The 20,306-nt window shown below is 42.8% G+C and overlaps 1 protein-coding gene across 5 annotated transcripts in view; it reads left to right on the top strand.

Annotated features, from left to right (window-relative positions):
• The window catches only part of LOC110522967 (ubiquitin carboxyl-terminal hydrolase 13), a 61,542-nt gene that overhangs the window by 7,187 nt on the left and 34,049 nt on the right, over window positions 1–20,306 (top strand). For 2 of the 5 annotated variants that reach the window (XM_036977769.1, XM_036977766.1), the window contains exons 2-10: window positions 2,034–2,159; window positions 4,391–4,451; window positions 8,431–8,552; window positions 11,333–11,475; window positions 15,084–15,268; window positions 15,477–15,571; window positions 15,786–15,991; window positions 16,511–16,582; window positions 16,953–17,058. In XM_036977769.1, coding sequence (XP_036833664.1) covers window positions 2,061–2,159; window positions 4,391–4,451; window positions 8,431–8,552; window positions 11,333–11,475; window positions 15,084–15,268; window positions 15,477–15,571; window positions 15,786–15,991; window positions 16,511–16,582; window positions 16,953–17,058 — 1,089 coding nt within the window. In that variant the 5' untranslated portion in view covers window positions 2,034–2,060. The remainder of the gene's footprint in view (window positions 1–2,033; window positions 2,160–4,390; window positions 4,452–8,430; window positions 8,553–11,332; window positions 11,476–15,083; window positions 15,269–15,476; window positions 15,572–15,785; window positions 15,992–16,510; window positions 16,583–16,952; window positions 17,059–20,306) is intronic. The other 3 variants (XM_036977768.1, XM_036977767.1, XM_036977770.1) reach the window with 3 other exon arrangements.

Genomic DNA, 20,306 nt, shown 5'->3' with positions numbered 1-20,306 from the left:
CATTTTGCTGATCCTCAACACTAGGGCCCCCTCCTGTACTCCCTGTTCACCATGACTGCGTGGCCATGCACGCCTCCAACTCGATCCTCAAGTTTGCCGACAACACAACAGTAGTAGGCCTGATCAGCAACTACGAGACAGCCTATAGGGAGGAGGTGAGGGCACTTGGTGTGGTGTCAGGAAAACCCCCTCACTCAACGTCAACAAAACAAAGGAGATGATCGTGGCCTTCAGGAAACAGCAGAGGGAGCATCACCCTGTCCACATCAACGGGACAGCAGTGGACAAGGTGGAAAGTTAAGTTCCTCGGCTGAAACTGAAATTGTCCACCCACACAGACAGTTTGTTGAATGTGCAACAGCGCCTCTTCAACCTCAGGAGGATGAAGAAATTTGGCTTGTCACCTAAAACCCTCTCAAACTTTTACAGATGCGCAATTGAGAGCATCCTTTCGTGCTGTATCACCGTCTGGTACGGCAACTGCACCGCCCACAACCGCAGGGCTGTCCAGAGGGTGGTGCGATCTGCACAGCACATCACCGGGGGGGCAAACTGCCTACCCTCCAGGACACCTACAGCAACCGATGTCACAGGAAGGCCAAAAATATCATCAAGGACAACAATCACCCGAGCTACTGCCTGTTCACCCCGCTACCATCCAGAAGGCGTGGTCAGTACAGGTGCATCAAAGTTGGGACCGAGAGACCGAAGCTACTTTTCAATCTCAAGGCCATCAGACTGTTAAACAGCCATCACTAACACAGTGAGGCTGCTGCCTACATGCAGTCTTGAAATCATTGGCCACTCTAACAAATGGATCACTAGTCACTTTATTAATGCCAATTTTAATAATATTTACATGTTATATTACTCATCCCATATGTATATACTGAATTTTATACATCTATTGCATCTCGCCTATGCCGCTCGGGTCATTGCTCATCCATATATGTATATGTACATATTCTTATTTCACCCCTTTTAGATTAGTGTGTATTAGGTAGTTGTTGTGGAACTAGAAGCACAAGCATTTCGCTACCCTCGCAATAACATATGCTAACCATGTGTATGTGACCAATAAAAGGTTGATTTGATTAAGTGTAAAATAATATAAAAAATTTGAGCATACAGTGCATTCGACTAGTATTCACACCCCTTGACTTTTTCCAGCTTTTTGTTACTTTAAATTAAATGTTTTATTTAATCCATCTACACACAATAAGCCATAATGACAAAGCGGAAATAGGTTATTAGCAATTTTATAAAAATAAAAAAAAATACAATGTATTTACACTGTATATATTAGCTCAGTATTTGAATAATTTATTTTATACAGTCATTTTTTTCGGATCTTTATCGAGGGTGTCAATAATGTCGGACCCTACAGTACATCTAAAGCATTTCAGATGCTCCTGACAAGTGCTACCTCAAATGGGTGTGTGTTAATTTGTATTTATTATGGCTCCCAATTAGTTCCTGCCAAGGCAGCAGCTACTCTTCCTGGGCTCCAGCAACATTAAGGCATTTCTATACTATTTCTAAAATTACATGACATTACATTTCATAACACTCAGGCCACTACACAACTACCACATTCCTACAATACAAAATCCATGTGTACGTGTGTAGAGTACGTGTCTTACTGTGTGTCTCTTCACAGTCCCTGCTGTTCTATAAGGTGTGTATTTATGGTTTTTAAAATCTGATTCTACTGCTTGCGTCAATTACCTGATGTGGAAGAGAGTAGCCATGGCTCTATGTAGTACTGTGCTCCTCCCATAATCTGTTCTTGACTTGGGGATTGTTAAGAGACCTTTTGGTGGCATGTCATGTGGGGTATGCATGGGGCTCCGAGCTGTGTGCTATTAGTTTAAACAGACACCTCTGTGCATTCAGCATGTCAACACTTATTACAAAAACAAGTAGTGATGAAGTCAATCTCTCCTCCACTTTGAGCCAACAGTCTGTTGGCTGACAACACTAGACTGCGTGTGTTTTGCATGTTATTCACCACATGTTGTTTTTGTCCACAGGAGTCTGAGGGAGGTTTGTATGTGTGTATGAACACATTCCTGGGCTTTGGCAGAGAACATGTGGAGAGGCATTACCGTAAAACCGGACAGAGCGTTTACATGCATCTCAAACGCCATGTCAAAGAGGTAAGGAGTCATACCATGTGCTTAATTCTATATTGGTCTACGCTTACAGTGCAAACAGTACGTACTGCACCTTTGTGTTCAGTTTTGGCAAAAAAAAAACATTGAATGAAAATATCTATTGAACTGATAAGAGGCTGGCTTGTAAGTTTTCTAGGGGATTTTAAGGAGACATTTACAAAAATGGCAACTTCGTCATCTCCAGCACCGCCCTAACATCAACGCATGTGAAAACGGCACGTTTCTATGTTTTCGAGGCAAAAAGATAGAGGAAAACAGAGGAAGAAACGTGTTTTCCAATGACCTCACCCTTAAACACTTTTGACATGATCTGGTACTTTACTAACCGTTGCCTACTGGTTGGTTGGTTAAAATCTGACGTCATCTGGTGTGCCTCTTTTTGGCGACAAAACATATAAACCCTCACATATGTTGACGTCGTGGTGACCCTGGAGATTATGAACTTGACATTTTGTTTTAAACGGATACTTTTTTTGGTCCTATGTACATATTCATTTGGAAGTCCCTTATCTTCAGATCTGTTTAGGTTCAACCAACACAGTGGTCTGCTTCGTGCGCGTCTTCTGACGTGAATAATTGCACGGATAGGCACACTGTAACCTCACCATTGCTGGTGCGATTTCAGATTAGTCAGTGATGGATCATTGTATGTAAGCCTATCATAGTTCTGCATGCAAGTGTATTCCATCCCTCTTCCTTATGTTTGACCCTTTTGATCATGTTCTTTCCCTCCATTGATTTTCATTGAGACTGTCACTCTGATAATCCTCATCGATTTAAACTGCCTCCTGAGAAATGCTATGTGGTAGTAATAAGTTAGAAATGCGTAGTTGGGGTGAGAGAAGGAAGCCTCAAGCCTGCACTCTACAATTCGTTATTGTTGTGATACTACAAACATATTGATCTACATCAGATCCTGATACAACCTTAAAAAAAAAAAAAATACGCAATGCGTATTTTATTGCTAGCAACCCGCTCAAGGCCATCAGACTGTTAAACGGCCATCATTAACATGGAGTGGCTGCTGCCAACATACTGACTCAAATCTCTAGCCACTTTAATAATTAGAAATATGATGTAATAAATGTGTCACTTTAAACAATGGCACTTTATATAATGTTTACATACCCTACATTACTCATCTCGTATGTACTGTACTCTATTACCCTCTGCTGCATCTTGCCTATGCCGCACAGCCATCGCTCGTCTATATATTTATATGTACATATTCTTATTCATTCCTTTACACTTGTGTGTGTATAAGGTAGTTGTTGTGAAATTGCTAGATTACTTGTTAGATAATACTGCACGGTCGGCACTAGAAGCACAAGCATTTTGCTACACTCACATTAACATCTGCTAACCATGTGTAAGTGACCAATAAAATTTGATTTGATATATTCTGTATATATTACTATCACTTAAATGGTCACTTAATATCACTCACTTTTCTGTTTTCCTGACAAATGGATATAGCCATGTAGTTCTTTCCTCCATTTTACAGCAACAGATCAACTAGGTCAGAATGCCGGTCTCTATTTAGAATCAGTAGGAGAAATTGGAGGTTCAGTTGTAAACGACAACCTTAGCTGCTACCGTTTTCCTCTTGGTTCTAATTGACCCCAGATAAGCCCCCCTGCAAGTGATTCTATTTCCATGCCTGGGTCTGTCCAGAAACAGCTGGCCACATTCCGCCTTCTCCTGTGTCTGCTGTTTTCCCGTGTGGCCAGTTGGTCCCAGAGTGCGTCGGCATTCTTTCTGTCTGTTCGATGTGGCCGCCTCCCTGCCCTATTGCGCAAATGATGGGCATCCACCTGAACCCGATTTGGATCAGAAGGACCCAGTCCGTTAACAATGAAAGGGCTTGTAGCCTTAGCTAGCGACTTGGAATGTTGACAGTCTACTGACTACTCTATTGATTGTAAAAAAAAAGAAGAAAAAAAAGCACTTGGTTTCATATTGATTGATTTATCCACGTGTGGATTTCTATGGTTGATACTGTTATGATTGACAGTTTGTCAGCCAACACTAGACTGTTGTATTAGTGTTGATAAACCAACGTTACGTTTACCAAAACAGTTTTGGTATTCTTATTTGTCATGAATTGTTTTTTTGAAAACGACGGGGATGTTTCATGGCTTGCTTTGAGATATCAAGACCTATATCTTGATCCATGAATATAATTTCTACCTGTTGACTTGTGTTTCCAACAGAAAGCTACAGGTGCCGCAGGGGGTGCCATCCCCAGAAGAAGAAACGGAAAAGTATTCCTAGGTAAGCCTGATACTTGTTATGTCCTAAAAACGACTTGTCTACCATCATGGGGAGTTCCCCTTAAACTCAATCTCCTGATGGTTTATTTACAGTACAGTCACATTTCTCTCTCAGTAGTCTGTTTGTACCCAGTCATTCCTGAAGAGTAGGACAAGACTCTACATTTCCCCTTTCTAATCGCAACCTGGTGGCGTTTCAAATATCAGTGTACTTAATTGAAGTCGTTTTTGCGCACTGGCTGGGTGCAGCTGTTAGGGGATAGTGTATGTTATCGTATCATGCTGTTATTGTTTTCATTTGGTTATATGGCAGTAGCCCTACACTGGTCCCACACTATTTTGCCTAAAGGGACATCTTCCCATGTCCAAAGTCGAGGCCCGGGCCCCCAGTCCTTCACTGCCGTGCAACTCTAAATTTAGCTAATTTATTTGTTTATGCAGTTAGTAACCGTTCTAAATCCAAAGTGCCACATGCCCGACCTGGCCTCCTCCCCTCCTGCAGGGGGGTTAGTTTACAGTGGGCTGCCCCTGCATGTCGCTCAGCCGTCCTCAGCTGCTGCACCCTGTCAACCCTACCAGCTGACACACTTATGCCACTGGCCACAATGACGTGGGCAAGGGAGGGCCAGGTGGCGCTGGCTCCTCCTGCCCTAGCTGACTGTCGTTTAAACATCAACGTTTGCTAGTTACCTCCCCTGTTTAACCGCCCCACCAACATTCCCTTACCCTCCATTCCCTTATCTCCCATTATCCACTGAAGCCGGATAACCAGCCACTTTACGCCTTTGCCTCTGTAGTTTACGTACGCTGAAGCGCTAGGCTCCAAGCGTCACGCTCCCATTATCGGACATGCTCGATTGTCGTCTTTCGCTCTGCAGGCCTGACCCCATTTTGGAGCCTCGTGGACCCAAAGGTCCCTCTAGCCTGACGTGAACTGCATTCTCTCTCCCACTCTCCTCTCGGCTTTGACTCCCATTGGAATCCAAGCTGAAACAAAATTGTGCTTTGGCATTTCCATACCAGTCTGATGATCTAATCAGTCGACCATCAGCCCCCCCAGCCAAGTCATCATCTTGTTACTAGAGGAGCGGGGTTGAAAGGTAGACGAGGGTCTATGTATGCAGTAACCTTAATCTGACTATTTACATGACTGAACAATTCATCCATTATTTTACAGTTTCGGAAATCATAGGAACAGTGGGAGATAATAATTTATTTGACACAAAAGGTTCTGTCTGAGACGTCCCAAATACTGTACATGTGAGGTTTTGATTGGCCAGTTATGCGCAGATGAGTATTCTCGGGTAAAAGTAGATTTATCCCGGATGAAAGTAGATTTAATTAAATTAAATCTACTTTAATCTGAGAATACTCATCAGTCCATAACTGGCCAATCAAAACCTCATACAGTGCCTTGCGAAAGTATTCGGCCCCCTTGAACTTTGTGACCTTTTGCCACATTTCAGGCTTCAAACATAAAGATATAAAACTGTATTTTTTTGTGAAGAATCAACAACAAGTGGGACACAATCATGAAGTGGAACGACATTTATTGGATATTTCAAACTTTTTTAACAAATCAAAAACTGAAAAATTGGGCGTGCAAAATTATTCAGCCCCTTTACTTTCAGTGCAGCAAACTCTCTCCAGAAGTTCAGTGAGGATCTCTGAATGATCCAATGTTGACCTAAATGACTAATGATGATAAATACAATCCACCTGTGTGTAATCAAGTCTCCGTATAAATGCACCTGCACTGTGATAGTCTCAGAGGTCCGTTAAAAGCGCAGAGAGCATCATGAAGAACAAGGAACACACCAGGCAGGTCTGAGATACTGTTGTGAAGAAGTTTAAAGCCGGATTTGGATACAAAAAGATTTCCCAAGCTTTAAACATCCCAAGGAGCACTGTGCAAGCGATAATATTGAAATGGAAGGAGTATCAGACCACTGCAAATCTACCAAGACCTGGCCGTCCCTCTAAACTTTCAGCTCATACAAGGAGAAGACTGATCAGAGATGCAGCCAAGAGGCCCATGATCACTCTGGATGAACTGCAGAGATCTACAGCTGAGGTGGGAGACTCTGTCCATAGGACAACAATCAGTCGTATATTGCACAAATCTGGCCTTTATGGAAGAGTGGCAAGAAGAAAGCCATTTCTTAAAGATATCCATAAAAAGTGTCGTTTAAAGTTTGCCACAAGCCACCTGGGAGACACACCAAACATGTGGAAGAAGGTGCTCTGGTCAGATGAAACCAAAATTGAACTTTTTGGCAACAATGCAAAACGTTATGTTTGGCGTAAAAGCAACACAGCTGAACATACCATCCCCACTGTCAAACATGGTGGTGGCAGCATCATGGTTTGGGCCTGCTTTTCTTCAGCAGGGACAGGGAAGATGGTTAAAATTGATGGGAAGATGGATGGAGCCAAATACAGGACCATTCTGGAAGAAAACCTGATGGAGTCTGCAAAAGACCTGAGACTGGGACGGACATTTGTCTTCCAACAAGAGAATGATCCAAAACATAAAGCAAAATCTACAATGGAATGGTTCAAAAATAAACATATCCAGGTGTTAGAATGGCCAAGTCAAAGTCCAGACCTGAATCCAATCGAGAATCTGTGGAAAGAACTGAAAACTGCTGTTCACAAATGCTCTCCATCCAACCTCACTGAGCTCGAGCTGTTTTGCAAGGAGGAATGGGAAAAAATGTCAGTCTCTCGATGTGCAAAACTGATAGAGACATACCCCAAGCGACTTACAGCTGTAATCGCAGCCAAAGGTGGCGCTACAAAGTATTAACTTAAGGGGGCTGAATAATTTTGCACGCCCAATTTTTCAGTTTTTGATTTGTTAAAAAAGTTTGAAATATCCAATAAATGTCGTTCCACTTCATGATTGTGTCCCACTTGTTGTTGATTCTTCACAAAAAAATACAGTTGTATATCTTTATGTTTTGAAGCCTGAAATGTGGCAAAAGGTCGCAAAGTTCAAGGGGGCCGAATACTTTCGCAAGGCACTGTATGTACAGTATTTGGGACGTCTCAGACAGAACCTTTTTGTTCCCCACAAGGTCGGGGACCTCCTATGTGTGACATAATAATGAAGACGTCATTTAACTGTAAAAATGTATTACCTTTCGTGGGATGGCCACAACCAGGCATGTCTCCGTCTGATTGTACAATAAATCACTTCAAAAATAAGGTGCTGTGCACCACGTTTGTCCACTCAAATAATAACCGATTCTAAAACGGTGCACTTTGTACCCGCCTTTTGATGAATGGAAAGAGACGTCTATTCAAACACCAAAACGTGTAAGGACATTCAGCGATTGTATTCTACATCGATTGATCTGTCCGTGGGCGTCTCGGTCCCGGCCAGTCATCTCTGCCTTGGCAAATATTTTGTGTTCACGTCGAACAGCACTAGCTTTTGGAGCGTATACCACAATGATGGTATAATAACCTGCAGATGTCTTGCCATGTTTGTTTTAAATATTGTGATTTCACATTTTACCGGTACGGCATACCCGCTTACTTTCACCCCTGAGTATTCTATGAAATTCTTGACATTATATTGTGGCATTTTTAAACGAGGACTTTGCTTCATACTATTCTCAGTTGAACTCCACAGCTCTGCAGCTGTGACATCTAACCCTAAACCCTAGTCTGGGTTAGCATCACTTACTAGATGTACATCTCATTAATCCAGCTAAAATGGAAGCTCAAATGTTCAAGAAATGCAAGTACACACCCCATTTTTGTATTGGATAACCCACATGTCAGTTACCCTCTAACAAATTACATGATATCTGAAATGCATTAATCATCTGAAACGCCTACCATAGTCTATCATATTTATTTGATCCTATCATGTCACTTTTATCCTATCTAGCCAAGACACATGCTTCGTGAAAGGCACCACTCACTGTTTTATGGTAACTGAATGTCAATGTCTGCTTCCTCTCTTGCAGATTTAGAACTAAACCGCGATTTTAACGGAGATGAGTACGATTGTGAAGACGAGGCCAAGCTCGTCATATTTCCAGACCACTTCGAGATCCCCTTGCCAAATATTGAGGAGTTGCCTGCACTGGTCAGTGAGTGTGTGCCCGTGCCCTCATGCATTCTGAAGGGAAACGGTGGTTCACGCACCGTCCTTTGCCTTGCATATCATGTTTTCCGATGCCGTGGGTATCCTGTGATTTTCTTTTCTTTGCATGCTGTGTTATTTTGTTCCCCACAGGGTCTTATGGTTGTGAAAGCCATTGTGTGCATGTACTGGTTATTACACCTACATAAGAGTGTCGACTCACATTTATTCAAATTCGTTTTTTTTCCCTGCCAAGAAGTTTCCTTTCGTTTGAAAGTTTTTTTTTTCTTAAATCCTTTGTTATAATCAATTCTTTAGTCATGTTTTTTTTCTTCCTTTTAATAACTTTATGACCCTGTCATGAAGCATTATGACCATCCTGTGTCACTACTCGAACTAAGAAAATACACTTTATGACACTGTCATGAGGCATTATGACCATCCTGTGTCACTTTACTCGGACTAAGAAAATACACTTTATGACCCTATCATGAAGCATTATGACCATCCTGTGTCACTTTACTCGGACTAAGAAAATACACTTTATGACACTGTCATGAGGCATTATGACCATCCTGTGTCACTTTACTCGGACTATGAAAATGCACTTTATGACCCTGTCATGAAGCATTATGACCATCCTGTGTCACTTTACTCGGACTAAGAAAATACACTTTATGACACTGTCGAAGCATTATGACCATCCTGTGTCACTTTACTCGGACTAAGAAAATACACTTTATGACACTGTCATGAAGCATTATGACCATCCTGTGTCACTTTACTCGGACTAAGAAAATACACTTTATGACACTGTCGAAGCATTATGACCATCTTAAGCCTATTACGTACATTCCCTTACATCAGTCATCAGTCAAAAAGAGGGTGTCTTGTCCTGCTCTTGCATTCACCCCAGTCATCAACAACAGAGCATTGGGGTAGGCGCGCATATCTGACATCAATGTGTGCGCAATTACAATGATAATTTAATATGGTCAATAATAAAAATATTTTAAAGTATATGACAAAAACACTGTTGACACAGGCTATGGTCTAATATAATGTTTTCAGTTTTGTGGGTTTTTACACTCATGTAGGGGTCATAACCTGCCATAAAATATGTCAAAATATGACCATATTATAACTTATGACAAGTTATATCAGTTGATATTATGACATGGTATAACGCTGGGTGTCAAGAAAAGTGTTACCAATAAGTAAAATCAAAGTTTATTGTTTGCGTACACAGATTTGCAGATGTTATCACAAGTGTAGCGAAGTGCTTGTTTCTAGCTCCAACAAAATAAACGATACTCATATAATCCAAATGTAATAAATGTCAGAGACCGCAATATAAATATACATATAATGTATATTAATTTACGCTGAGTATATCAAACATTCCTAATATTGTTGCACCCCCCCACCCCTTTTTCCCTCAGAACTGCCTCAATTTGTCGGGGCATGGAAACTACAAGGTGTCGAAAGCGTTCCACAGGGATGCTGGCCCATGTGGACAATGCTTCCCACAGTTGTCTAGTTGGCTGGATGTCCTTTGGGTGGTGGACCATTCTTGAGACACACGGGACACTGTTGAGCGTGGAAAAACCCAGCAACATTGCAGTTCTTGACACAAACCGGTGTACCTGCCACCTACTACTATACCATGTTCAAAGGCACTTGCCGATTCACCCTCTGAAAACCTCACTTACATAATCCATGTCGCTCGCAATTGTTTCAAGGCTTTAAAAAAATCCTTCTTTAACCAGTCTCTTCCCTTTCATCTACAATGATTTTGAAGTGGATTTAACAAGTGGCATCCGTAAGGGATCATAGCTTTCACCTGGTCAGTCTGTCATGTTTTGTACACTCAGTGTGTATATGCAGTAATAGTGTGTAAAGACAGTATATGAATAGAAAAGGTGTATATAGCAGTGGTTATTACAGTGGTACAATTGCAGAGGGGATTCCAGTGGTGCGAACCAGGGTTGGGTTCAATTCCAGTCAGTTCAGGAGGTACACTGAAATTCCAATTTTCTTCAATGCTTTTCAATTTGGATAATTTTGAATTTTGTTTACTTGACTGAATTAACTGGAAAATAAATTGACCCCAAACCTGGTATGTATATGATTTAACCTGTGTTGTGTTAATCATGTATATAGTATAATGGGCAGGACTTCCTAACAGTAGCTTAGATAGTAGTATTGGTACTGTAATAACAATTTAGTCTGTCCAATGTCTATCTACATTATAATATGGATTTTGATGTAATAACTTCAACGAATAATGTAATAACATGATTAATAAACATTTTTACACACCTGATAATGTAATAGCCAATGGAAAATGTAATAGGTTATTACTCTATCTTTGGGAAACTATTAGATTATCATTCAACTGTTTTAATAAAATTTCTGGAGATTTACTACGTTATCCATTTGTTCCATTATATATAAAAAAACACTTATTACATGATTTAAAAGTGACATTTATTTGGCGTTGTTACGTTATCCCCTGTTACAGGCTTACACCCCTACCAGGGATGGTGAAAGACAAATCAGCGAGACATTACCATGATACTCTATATTATTAACACGGTTTCAGGAACATATCCTCTCTCTTATCCTCACTGATCTAACTGGGATCAGGTTATATATCCTCTTGTATGCACCACAGTCCTAGACCTGTGACTAGTCCTCGTCTTATTATGTCAGTGATTCAGTGTTTCACGTCAGTGAATCACAATCACATCACATTCACATGTGTGTCCCGTGACTCCCAGGTGACAATAGCCTGCGATGCCGTGCTCAACGCTGCGTCAGCCTACAAAAAACAGGAGCCCGACTCCTGGGACGAGGAGATCCAGGTTTCCAAACATGCCAGGAGTCTTCGACAGCAGGACAACGGCGTGAGGATCCCACCCAGGTAACGAATTGCCTACTGATTGGACTAACAACTGTTATGCAATAATGTAGATACGCCATTATGGTGGACGGTGGCTTAAGAACAACGTCCCCGTCAGCCATCTGTAGAATATGTATGTCTGTCATTTTGTGTTTCTTGTGTTGCTGCTAGTTTGTGGGTCCTTTCTGGTGTGGTTTAGGGGGTCCTTCTGAGTTACTTAATAATGCAGGGAGTTCTCAAACTCTTTGGGTCTGTCTACCACTTTTGTGATAGCAAATTCATCAGGGACCCCTCCATAATCAAAACAACCGAAGTGATACATGAAATAGCATACAAGGAGTTTTACTATGACTTTGGCAGTGCATGGCCGGATGAACCAAGTCTCTGTCCCTAGGAAGGAACATTTTTAAAGGCATTGGAGAGAGAATTTTGCGGTTTTCAAGTGAATTTCCTACAATTCTACGCTTTTTGTCATGTGGCAGAGAGCTGTTTGGTTGCAGCTTTAAAGCTAATATCCTGCAGTACTACACATTTTGCCATGAGACATTGACAAAAAGTTGGTGTTTTTAAAGGCCCAGTGTAGTCAAAAACTGGATTTTCTGTGTTTTATAAACATGGACTTGTCACGTCCTGACCTTAGTTCCTTTTTTATGTCTCTGTTTTAGTTTGGTCAGGGCGTGAGTTGGGGTGGGCATTTGATGTTTTTGTTCTATGTTTTGTATTTCTGCTTTTGGCCTGGTATGGTTCCCAATCAGAGGCAGCTGTCAATCGTTGTCTCTGATTGAGAACCATACTTAGGTAGCTTGTGTTCCCACTATGATTTGTGGGTAGTTGTTTTCTCTTTAGTGTATGTCACCTTACAGAACTGTTTTGTTTCTTCCATTCGCTTTGTTATTTTGTTTTTGTGTGTTCAGTCTAATAAATTAACATGGACACTTACCACACTGCATATTGGTCCGATCCTTCCTACTCCTTTTCAGACGAAGAAGAGATTCGTTACAGGAGTATACAAAAGATTATGAACACCTGTTCTTTCCATGACTAGGTGAATCCAGGTGAAAGCTATGTTCACTTGTTAAATCCATTTCAATAAGTTTATGTGAAGGGTAGGAGACAGGTTAAAGAAGGATTTTTAAGCCTTGAGGTAATTGAGACATGGATTGTCTGTGTGCCATTCTGAGAGTGAATGAGCAAGACAAAAAAAATCGAAGTGCCTTTCAATAGGGTACGGTAGGTAGTAGCTGCCAGGCGCATGGGTTTGAGTGTGTCAAGCACTGCAACGCTGCTGCATTTTTCACACTTAATAGTTCCCTGTGTGTATCAAGAAGGGTCCACCACCCAATGGACAACTCGCCAACTTGACACAACTGTGGGAAGCATTGGAGGCAACATGGGCCAACAGCATCCCTGTGAAACGCTTTCGACGCCTTGTAGAGTCCATGCCCCGACGAGTTGAGGTGCAAAAGCGAGGGGTGCAACTCAATATTGGGAAGGTGTTCCTAATGTTTGGTATTGTGTGGAAATATATACCAAGTGAGGTTGGAATAATATTGTGAAAATGATAGTGCCCTTCAGCGTAAGAGCTGTCTGAAAAGACTGGCTGAAATTTCAGCCTGAATCGGTGACATCACCAGGCGGTTAGAGTTCCAAACCTCTGCCAATAACGGCTTGTTTTCAGTTTTCCCGTCGCCACTCAGACCACTCCCAGACACTCTTACCAAAATGATTGCTTGAAGAATTTTTGTTTATTTTAGAATATTTTATAAAAAATATTCACAGTAAAGTTGTTACCCAGAAATTATTTTGTATTTATACTGAACACAAATATAACTGGAACATGCAACAATTTCAACGAGTTAGTCAATTGAAATAAATTAATTATTGACGCTAATCTATGGATTACACATGACTAGGCAGGGGTAGGCCTGGGGGGTATAGGCCCACCCACTTAGGAGCCAGGCCCACCAACTCCCCACAAAAGGGCTTTATCACAGACATAAATACTCCTCAGTTTCATCAGCTGTACGGGTGGCTGGTCTCAGACAATCCCACAGGTGAAGCAGCTGGATGTGGACGTCCTGGGCTGGCGTGGTTACACATGGTCTGCGGTTGTGAGGCCGGTTGGACGTACTGCCAAATTCTCTAAAACGACGTTGGAGGCGGCTTATGGTAGAGAATGAAACATTCAATTATTTGGCAGCAGCTCTGGTGGACATTCCTGCAGTCAGCATACCAATTGCAAGCTCCCTCAAAACTTCAGACATCTGTGGCACTGCACATTTTTTGTGGCCTTTTATTCTCCCCAGCACAAGGTGCACCTGTGTAATGATCATGCTGTTTAATCAGCTTCTTGATATGCTGCACCTTATCAGGTGGATGAATTATCTTGACAAAGTATAAATGCTGAATAACAGGGATGTAAACAAATTTGTGCACCAAATTTGAGAGAAATAAGCTTTTTGTGCCAATGGAACATTCCTGGGATCTTTTATTTCAGCTCATAAAACATGGGACCAACACTTTACATTTTGCGTTTATATTTTTGTTAAGTACAGATAAAAAATGGCTGCGTTGGACCTTTTTAACAGCTTGAATTACAGTGCATTTATGTAAAAGTAAATACATTGGGGTGGGGAATACAGGAGGTATTGAGTTGAAAAATTTATAATTTGTGGAGGACTGTGGATACCAATATCCCTGTGATCCTCCCAGGCCCATGTTGCGCAGGGTTAATGTAAATTGTAAATTAATATTACATTGTATTGCACCCTCTTAACTTATTCCACGGATCTCAAAATGTGTTTAATATGCATTAAGACAATTAAATGTAATTTGTATTTAAAAAAATATATTTTGAGGTCTGGACCCCTGCAGTACCTCTGCGAGCCCACTTTGAGAACAATTAATTTACTTGCGCGTACCTCCGCTTTACTTGTGGGATTCTGCCCCCATATCAAGGAATCTCTCTCCTGGTTGAATATTCCCAAGGTCAGATCACATAGGCCTACATACGCAGAAAGAATATGCTCTCTTTCAGATGTATTATACTGGCATGCTTGTCATAGGTAGACTTCTCAGCAACTGGACAATCAATTTCCTGTGCTAAGGATGGTAATTATGAACGGTAGCGAATTTAGATTGGTCCGAATGTGGCTGGGCCACTCTGTAGATGAGAGAGAAGGTTACCACACTAAATATAACCCCAAGCGGACACCCATGTGCAGCTGCGTCAACTCTGTCACTCTTTGAGGTGCACAAAACATGATGGGACACACCAGAGCACTTGGATTAACTTGGCAGACCCATTTCTCAGCAGCTCTCCAATCAACAGGTGTTTTCTTATGTGTCTGAAGCCAAGGTACTCTGTAACGTTACAGTGCCTTTTGCCTGACATGGAAGTTACTCCTATTATTTAGCATTATAAAGCACTAGTGTTAAGAAGTGCTTTGTAATGAGAAACATTGAAACGTTGAACATAATTCAGGTCAACAAATTAACCCCAATGAGAGGGAATGCTTTTCGGACATTCTTGCCATTTTGTCCTGCAAGGAAAAACGACACTGAAACAAATGTGTAAGAGCAACATGTGATATGACTCAATGTTTCCCCCCTGTCCCCTCTCTTCTCAGTGGATGGAAATGTCAGAAGTGTGAGATGAAAGAGAACCTGTGGTTGAACCTGTCGGACGGAGCGGTGCTTTGTGGGAAGTGGTTCTTTGATGGTTCCGGAGGAAACGGCCATGCCTTGGACCACTTCAAGGACACTAACTTCCCCCTGGCAGTCAAGCTGGACAACCTCACCCTAGACATAGCAGGTCAGTGACACATATTGGGGGAAAACAAAAAACTGGCCTGATTTCAGTGTTTTAATTCTTCCATTAGTATAAAGCAGACCGTCTCTACTAAACTGTCCCTTGTGTTGTGTATAAACTGACAATAAACCTACTTCAATTTGTTGTTCGTGACGTTACGAGTAGCAATTAACTTGTAACTAGGTTTAACTGTTTTGATTTTCTCTCTCAGATATTTATTCGTTCGACGAAGAAGAAGCAGTCTTGGACCCGCAAATATCCGAACACTTGCAACACTTTGGAATAGACATTATACCGATTCAGCGGGTACGTCTTGCCGTCATTGTAGGAATACAATTAGATGATTTTCAACAACTACTGTCTGTCAATGTCACCAAAAGTAACCTGTATCAAACAGCCATTTCCATTTCACATAGAATGGAATGTGTCCCCCCCTGGAATAATATCAACTGTCTCTGGGTATGGCTGGACCCCCATTGTGAATGGGGACTCCCTCTTTTTATTCTGTTGATTTGAACAGAATGGAACAGATAATGGCCACCACAACACAGACAACACAAACGGCATGCGGCCGCGAGTCAGCGAGTGGGAGGTGATCCAGGAGTCGGGCATGAAGCTGAAGGCAGTGTACGGCTCGGGTTTCACGGGCATCAAGAACCTGGGCAACAGCTGCTACCTGGGCACCATCATGCAGGTCCTCTTCAGCATCCCTGAGTTCCAGAGGGCGTAAGTATTACTAGCATCTGGGATGGTGTGGGAGAGGGATACAGGGAGATCGAGAGCGAGGCCTCCAGGATGGACCGGAATAAACATAGTAAATCAGGACGTTGGGCGTGGGGGTCTGGGGGGGGGGGGGGGGGGGGGGGGGGGGGGGGGGTCGTCATGTTTCGCCCTCATACAACGATGACTATGAAAGAAAAGTTACTTGACCTAAAGGTCTTATTACATGTTTTGTACGCATCTATTGGATAATAATTGCCCTCAATATTTGCCCTCAAACTATCACGGTCACCTAATAATCCCCAGTTTACAATTGGCTCATTCATCCCCCTCCTCTCCCCTGTAACTATTCCCCAGGTCGTTGTTGCAAATGAGAACGTGTTCTCAGTCAAACTTACCTGGTAAAATAATGGATAAATAAATAAAATAGTTGCAAAACAATACCTACAGTACTGTAAGTGGCAGGTTTGTACAGGTGGATGAATGTAGTGTTCATATTGTCCGATGTCTGTTTTTAATCTCTAGGTATGTTGGAAATCTACAGAGGATATATGACTACTCACCTCTTGACCCCAGCACGGACTTCAGCACACAAATGTAAGTCAATACACAGTTAAATAACGTAGTTATCATGTTTATGACCCTCACCATGTTGATTTGATTTAGCTCGTCACATAAATCAGCAAGTTGTTTACCACTGGTATTGCCCAGTCTCTTTTGTTCTTAGTAGCTGTTAGTAGTTTGAGTAGCTTTTACAATGCAAGCATGTGTAATGGGTCATATGTGTTTGCCAGTTTACACTCTTGACCAATTTCTTTACTTTTTTGTTTGTATGTTGATGGTGTTGGCAAAGAGCTTTTCTTAGTCAGGTTTGAGAAGCTACTGTATTACAATGCAAGCTTGTGTAATAGGACAGCCCATGTTGGTTTGTGACTAATCCTTTGGTTTGTTTTTGTTTATCCACAAGGGCTAAACTGGGCCACGGACTCCTCTCAGGCCTGTACTCCAAACCACCAATGAAATCCGAGCTCATTGAACAGGTGATGAAAGAAGAATACAAGGTATTAGACTGGGTACGTCCAGCTCGATATCTGGGTATAATGTGAGCATGCAAAATTACAGACTGACAAATGGCAATTTGGAGAATGTTTTTGTTTTGTGGTTTCCAGATAAGTAGGCGAAAGAGCTGTGGTTAACTAGTGTACTGTACTTTTCCTCTCCGGCCATTTTTCAGCCGCTAGTTTTTTCAACTTCTGCATTCAGGTCAAAACAGAATGTTATTGGTTTCCGATTGTCCTCATTACATGAACAAGCAAAAATAACTATGCTGGTAGTGTGAACAATGCATAAGCATTTGTAAAAATGTCTTTCTCCTGAATGTTTGTTCTGCACGGTCTTCATTACTTTTTCCGCTGTTCACTGCTCAAAAAAATAAAGGGAACACTTAAACAACACAATGTAATTCCAAGTCAATCACACTTCTGTGAAATCAAACTGTCCACTTAGGAAGCAACACTGATTGACAATAAATTTCACATGCTGTTGTGCAAATGGAATAGACAACAGGTGGAAATTATAGGCAATTAGCAAGACACCCCCAATAAAGGAGTGGTTCTGCAGGTGGGGACCACAGACCACTTCTCAGTTCCTATGCTTCCTGGCTGATGTTTTGGTCACTTTTGAATGCTGGCGGTGCTTTCACTCTAGTGGTAGCATGAGACGGAGTCTACAACCCACACAAGTGGCTCAGGTAGTGCAGCTCATCCAGGATGGCACATCAATCAATGCGAGCTGTGGCAAGAAGGTTTGCTGTGTCTGTCAGCGTAGTGTCCAGAGCATGGAGGCGCTACCAGGAGACAGGCCAGTACATCAGGAGACGTGGAGGAGGCCATAGGAGGGCACCAACCCAGCAGCAGGACCGCTACCTCCGCCTTTGTGCAAGGAGGAGCAGGATGAGCACTGCTAGAGCCCTGCAAAATGACCTCCAGCAGGCCACAAATGTGCATGTGTCTGCTCAAACGGTCAGAAACAGACTCCATGAGGGTGGTATGAGGGCCCGACGTCCACAGGTGGGGGTTGTGCTTACAGCCCAACACCGTGCAGGAAGTTTGGCATTTGCCAGTAAAACACCAAGATTGGCAAATTTGCCACTGGCGCCCTGTGCTCTTCACAGATTAAAGCAGGTTCACACTGAGCACATGTGACAGACGTGACAGAGTCTGGAGACGCCGTGGAGAACGTTCTGCTGCCTGCAACATCCTCCAGCATGACCGGTTTGGCGGTGGGTCAAATCAAATCAAATTTTATTTGTCACATACACATGGTTAGCAGATGTTAATGCGAGTGTAGCGAAATGCTTGTTCTTCTAGTTCCGACAATGCAGTAATAACCAACAAGTAATCTAGCTAACAATTCCAAAACTACTACCTTATAGACACAAGTGTAAGGGGATAAAGAATATGTACAGAAAGATATATGAATGAGTGATGGTACAGAGCGGCATAGGCAAGATACAGTAGATGGTATTGAGTGCAGTATATACATATGAGATGAGTATGTAAACAAAGTGGCATAGTTAAAGTGGCTAGTGATACATGTATTACATAAAGATGCAGTAGATGATATAGAGTACAGTATATACATATACATATGAGATGAATAATGTAAACATTATATTAGATAGCATTGTTTAAAGTGGCTAGTGATATATTTTACATAATTTCCCATCAATTCCCATTATTAAAGTGGCTGGAGTTGAGTCAGTGTGTTGGCAGCAGCCACTCAATGTTAGTGGTGTCTGTTTAACAGTCTGATGGCCTTGAGATAGAAGCTGTTTTTCAGTCTCTCGGTCCCAGCTTTGATGCACCTGTACTGACCTCGCCTTCTGGATGATAGCGGGGTGAACAGGCAGTGGCTCGGGTGGTTGTTGTCCTTGATGATCTTTATGGCCTTCCTGTGACATTGGATGGTGTAGGTGTCCTGGAGGGCAGGTAGTTTGCCCCCGGTGATGCGTTGTGCAGACCTCACTACCCTCTGGAGAGCCTTACGGTTGTGGGCGGAGCAGTTGCCGTACCAGGCGGTGATACAGCCCGACAGTGAGTGCTTTTGGTGACAAGCCGAATTTCTTCAGCCTCCTGAGGTTGAAGAGGCGCTGCTGCACCTTCTTCACGATGCTGTCTGTGTGGGTGGACCAATTCAGTTTGTCTGTGATGTGTACGCCGAGGAACTTAAAACTTACTACCCTCTCCACTACTGTTCCATCGATGTGGATAGGTGGGTGTTCCCTCTGCTGTTTCCTGAAGTCCACAATCATCTCCTTAGTTTTGTTGACGTTGAGTGTGAGGTTATTTTCCTGACACCACACTCCGAGGGCCCTCACCTCCTCCCTGTAGGCCGTCTTGTCATTGTTGGTAATCAAGCCTACCACTGTTGTTGTCCGCAAACTTGATGATTGAGTTGGAGGCGTGCGTGGCCACGCAGTCGTGGGTGAACAGGGAGTACAGGAGAGGGCTCAGAACGCACCCTTGTGGGGCCCCAGTGTTGAGGATCAGCGGGGTGGAAATGTTGTTGCCTACCCTCACCACCTGGGGGCGGCCCGTCAGGAAGACCAGTACCCAGTTGCAGAGGGCGGGGTCGAGACCCAGGGTCTCGAGCTTGATGACGAGCTTGGAGGGCACTATGGTGTTAAATGCCGAGCTGTAGTCGATGAACAGCATTCTCACATAGGTATTCCTCTTGTCCAGATGGGTTAGGGCAGTGTGCAGTGTGGTTGAGATTGCATCGTCTGTGGACCTATTTGGGCGGTAAGCAAATTGGAGTGGGTCTAGGGTGACTAGTCTCTCAAAGCACTTCATGATGACGGAAGTGAGTGCTACGGGGCGGTAGTCGTTTAGCTCAGTTACCTTAGCTTTCTTGGGAACAGGAACAATGGTGGCCCTCTTGAAGCATGTGGGAACAACAGACTGGGATAGGGATTGATTGAATATGTCCGTAAACACACCAGCCAGCTGGTCTGCGCATGCTCTGAGGGCGCGGCTGGGGATGCCGTCTGGGCATGCAGCCTTGCGAGGGTTGACACGTTTAAATGTTTTCCTCACGTCGGCTGCAGTGAAGGAGAGTCCGCATGTTTTAGTTGCGGGCCGTGTCAGTGGCACTGTATTGTCCTCAAAGCGGGCAAAAAAGTAATTTAGTCTGCCTGGGAGCAAGACATCCTGGTCCGTGACGGGGCCGGTTTTCTTTTTGTAATCCGTGATTGACTGTAGACCCTGCCACATACCTCTTGTGTCTGAGCCGTTGAATTGAGATTCTACTTTGTCTCTAT

The sequence above is a fragment of the Oncorhynchus mykiss genome, chromosome 5 (genome assembly GCF_013265735.2).
Source record: "Oncorhynchus mykiss isolate Arlee chromosome 5, USDA_OmykA_1.1, whole genome shotgun sequence".
Classification (NCBI taxonomy): Eukaryota; Metazoa; Chordata; class Actinopteri; order Salmoniformes; family Salmonidae; genus Oncorhynchus; species Oncorhynchus mykiss.
This window is presented reverse-complemented; position numbering and strand designations above follow the sequence as displayed.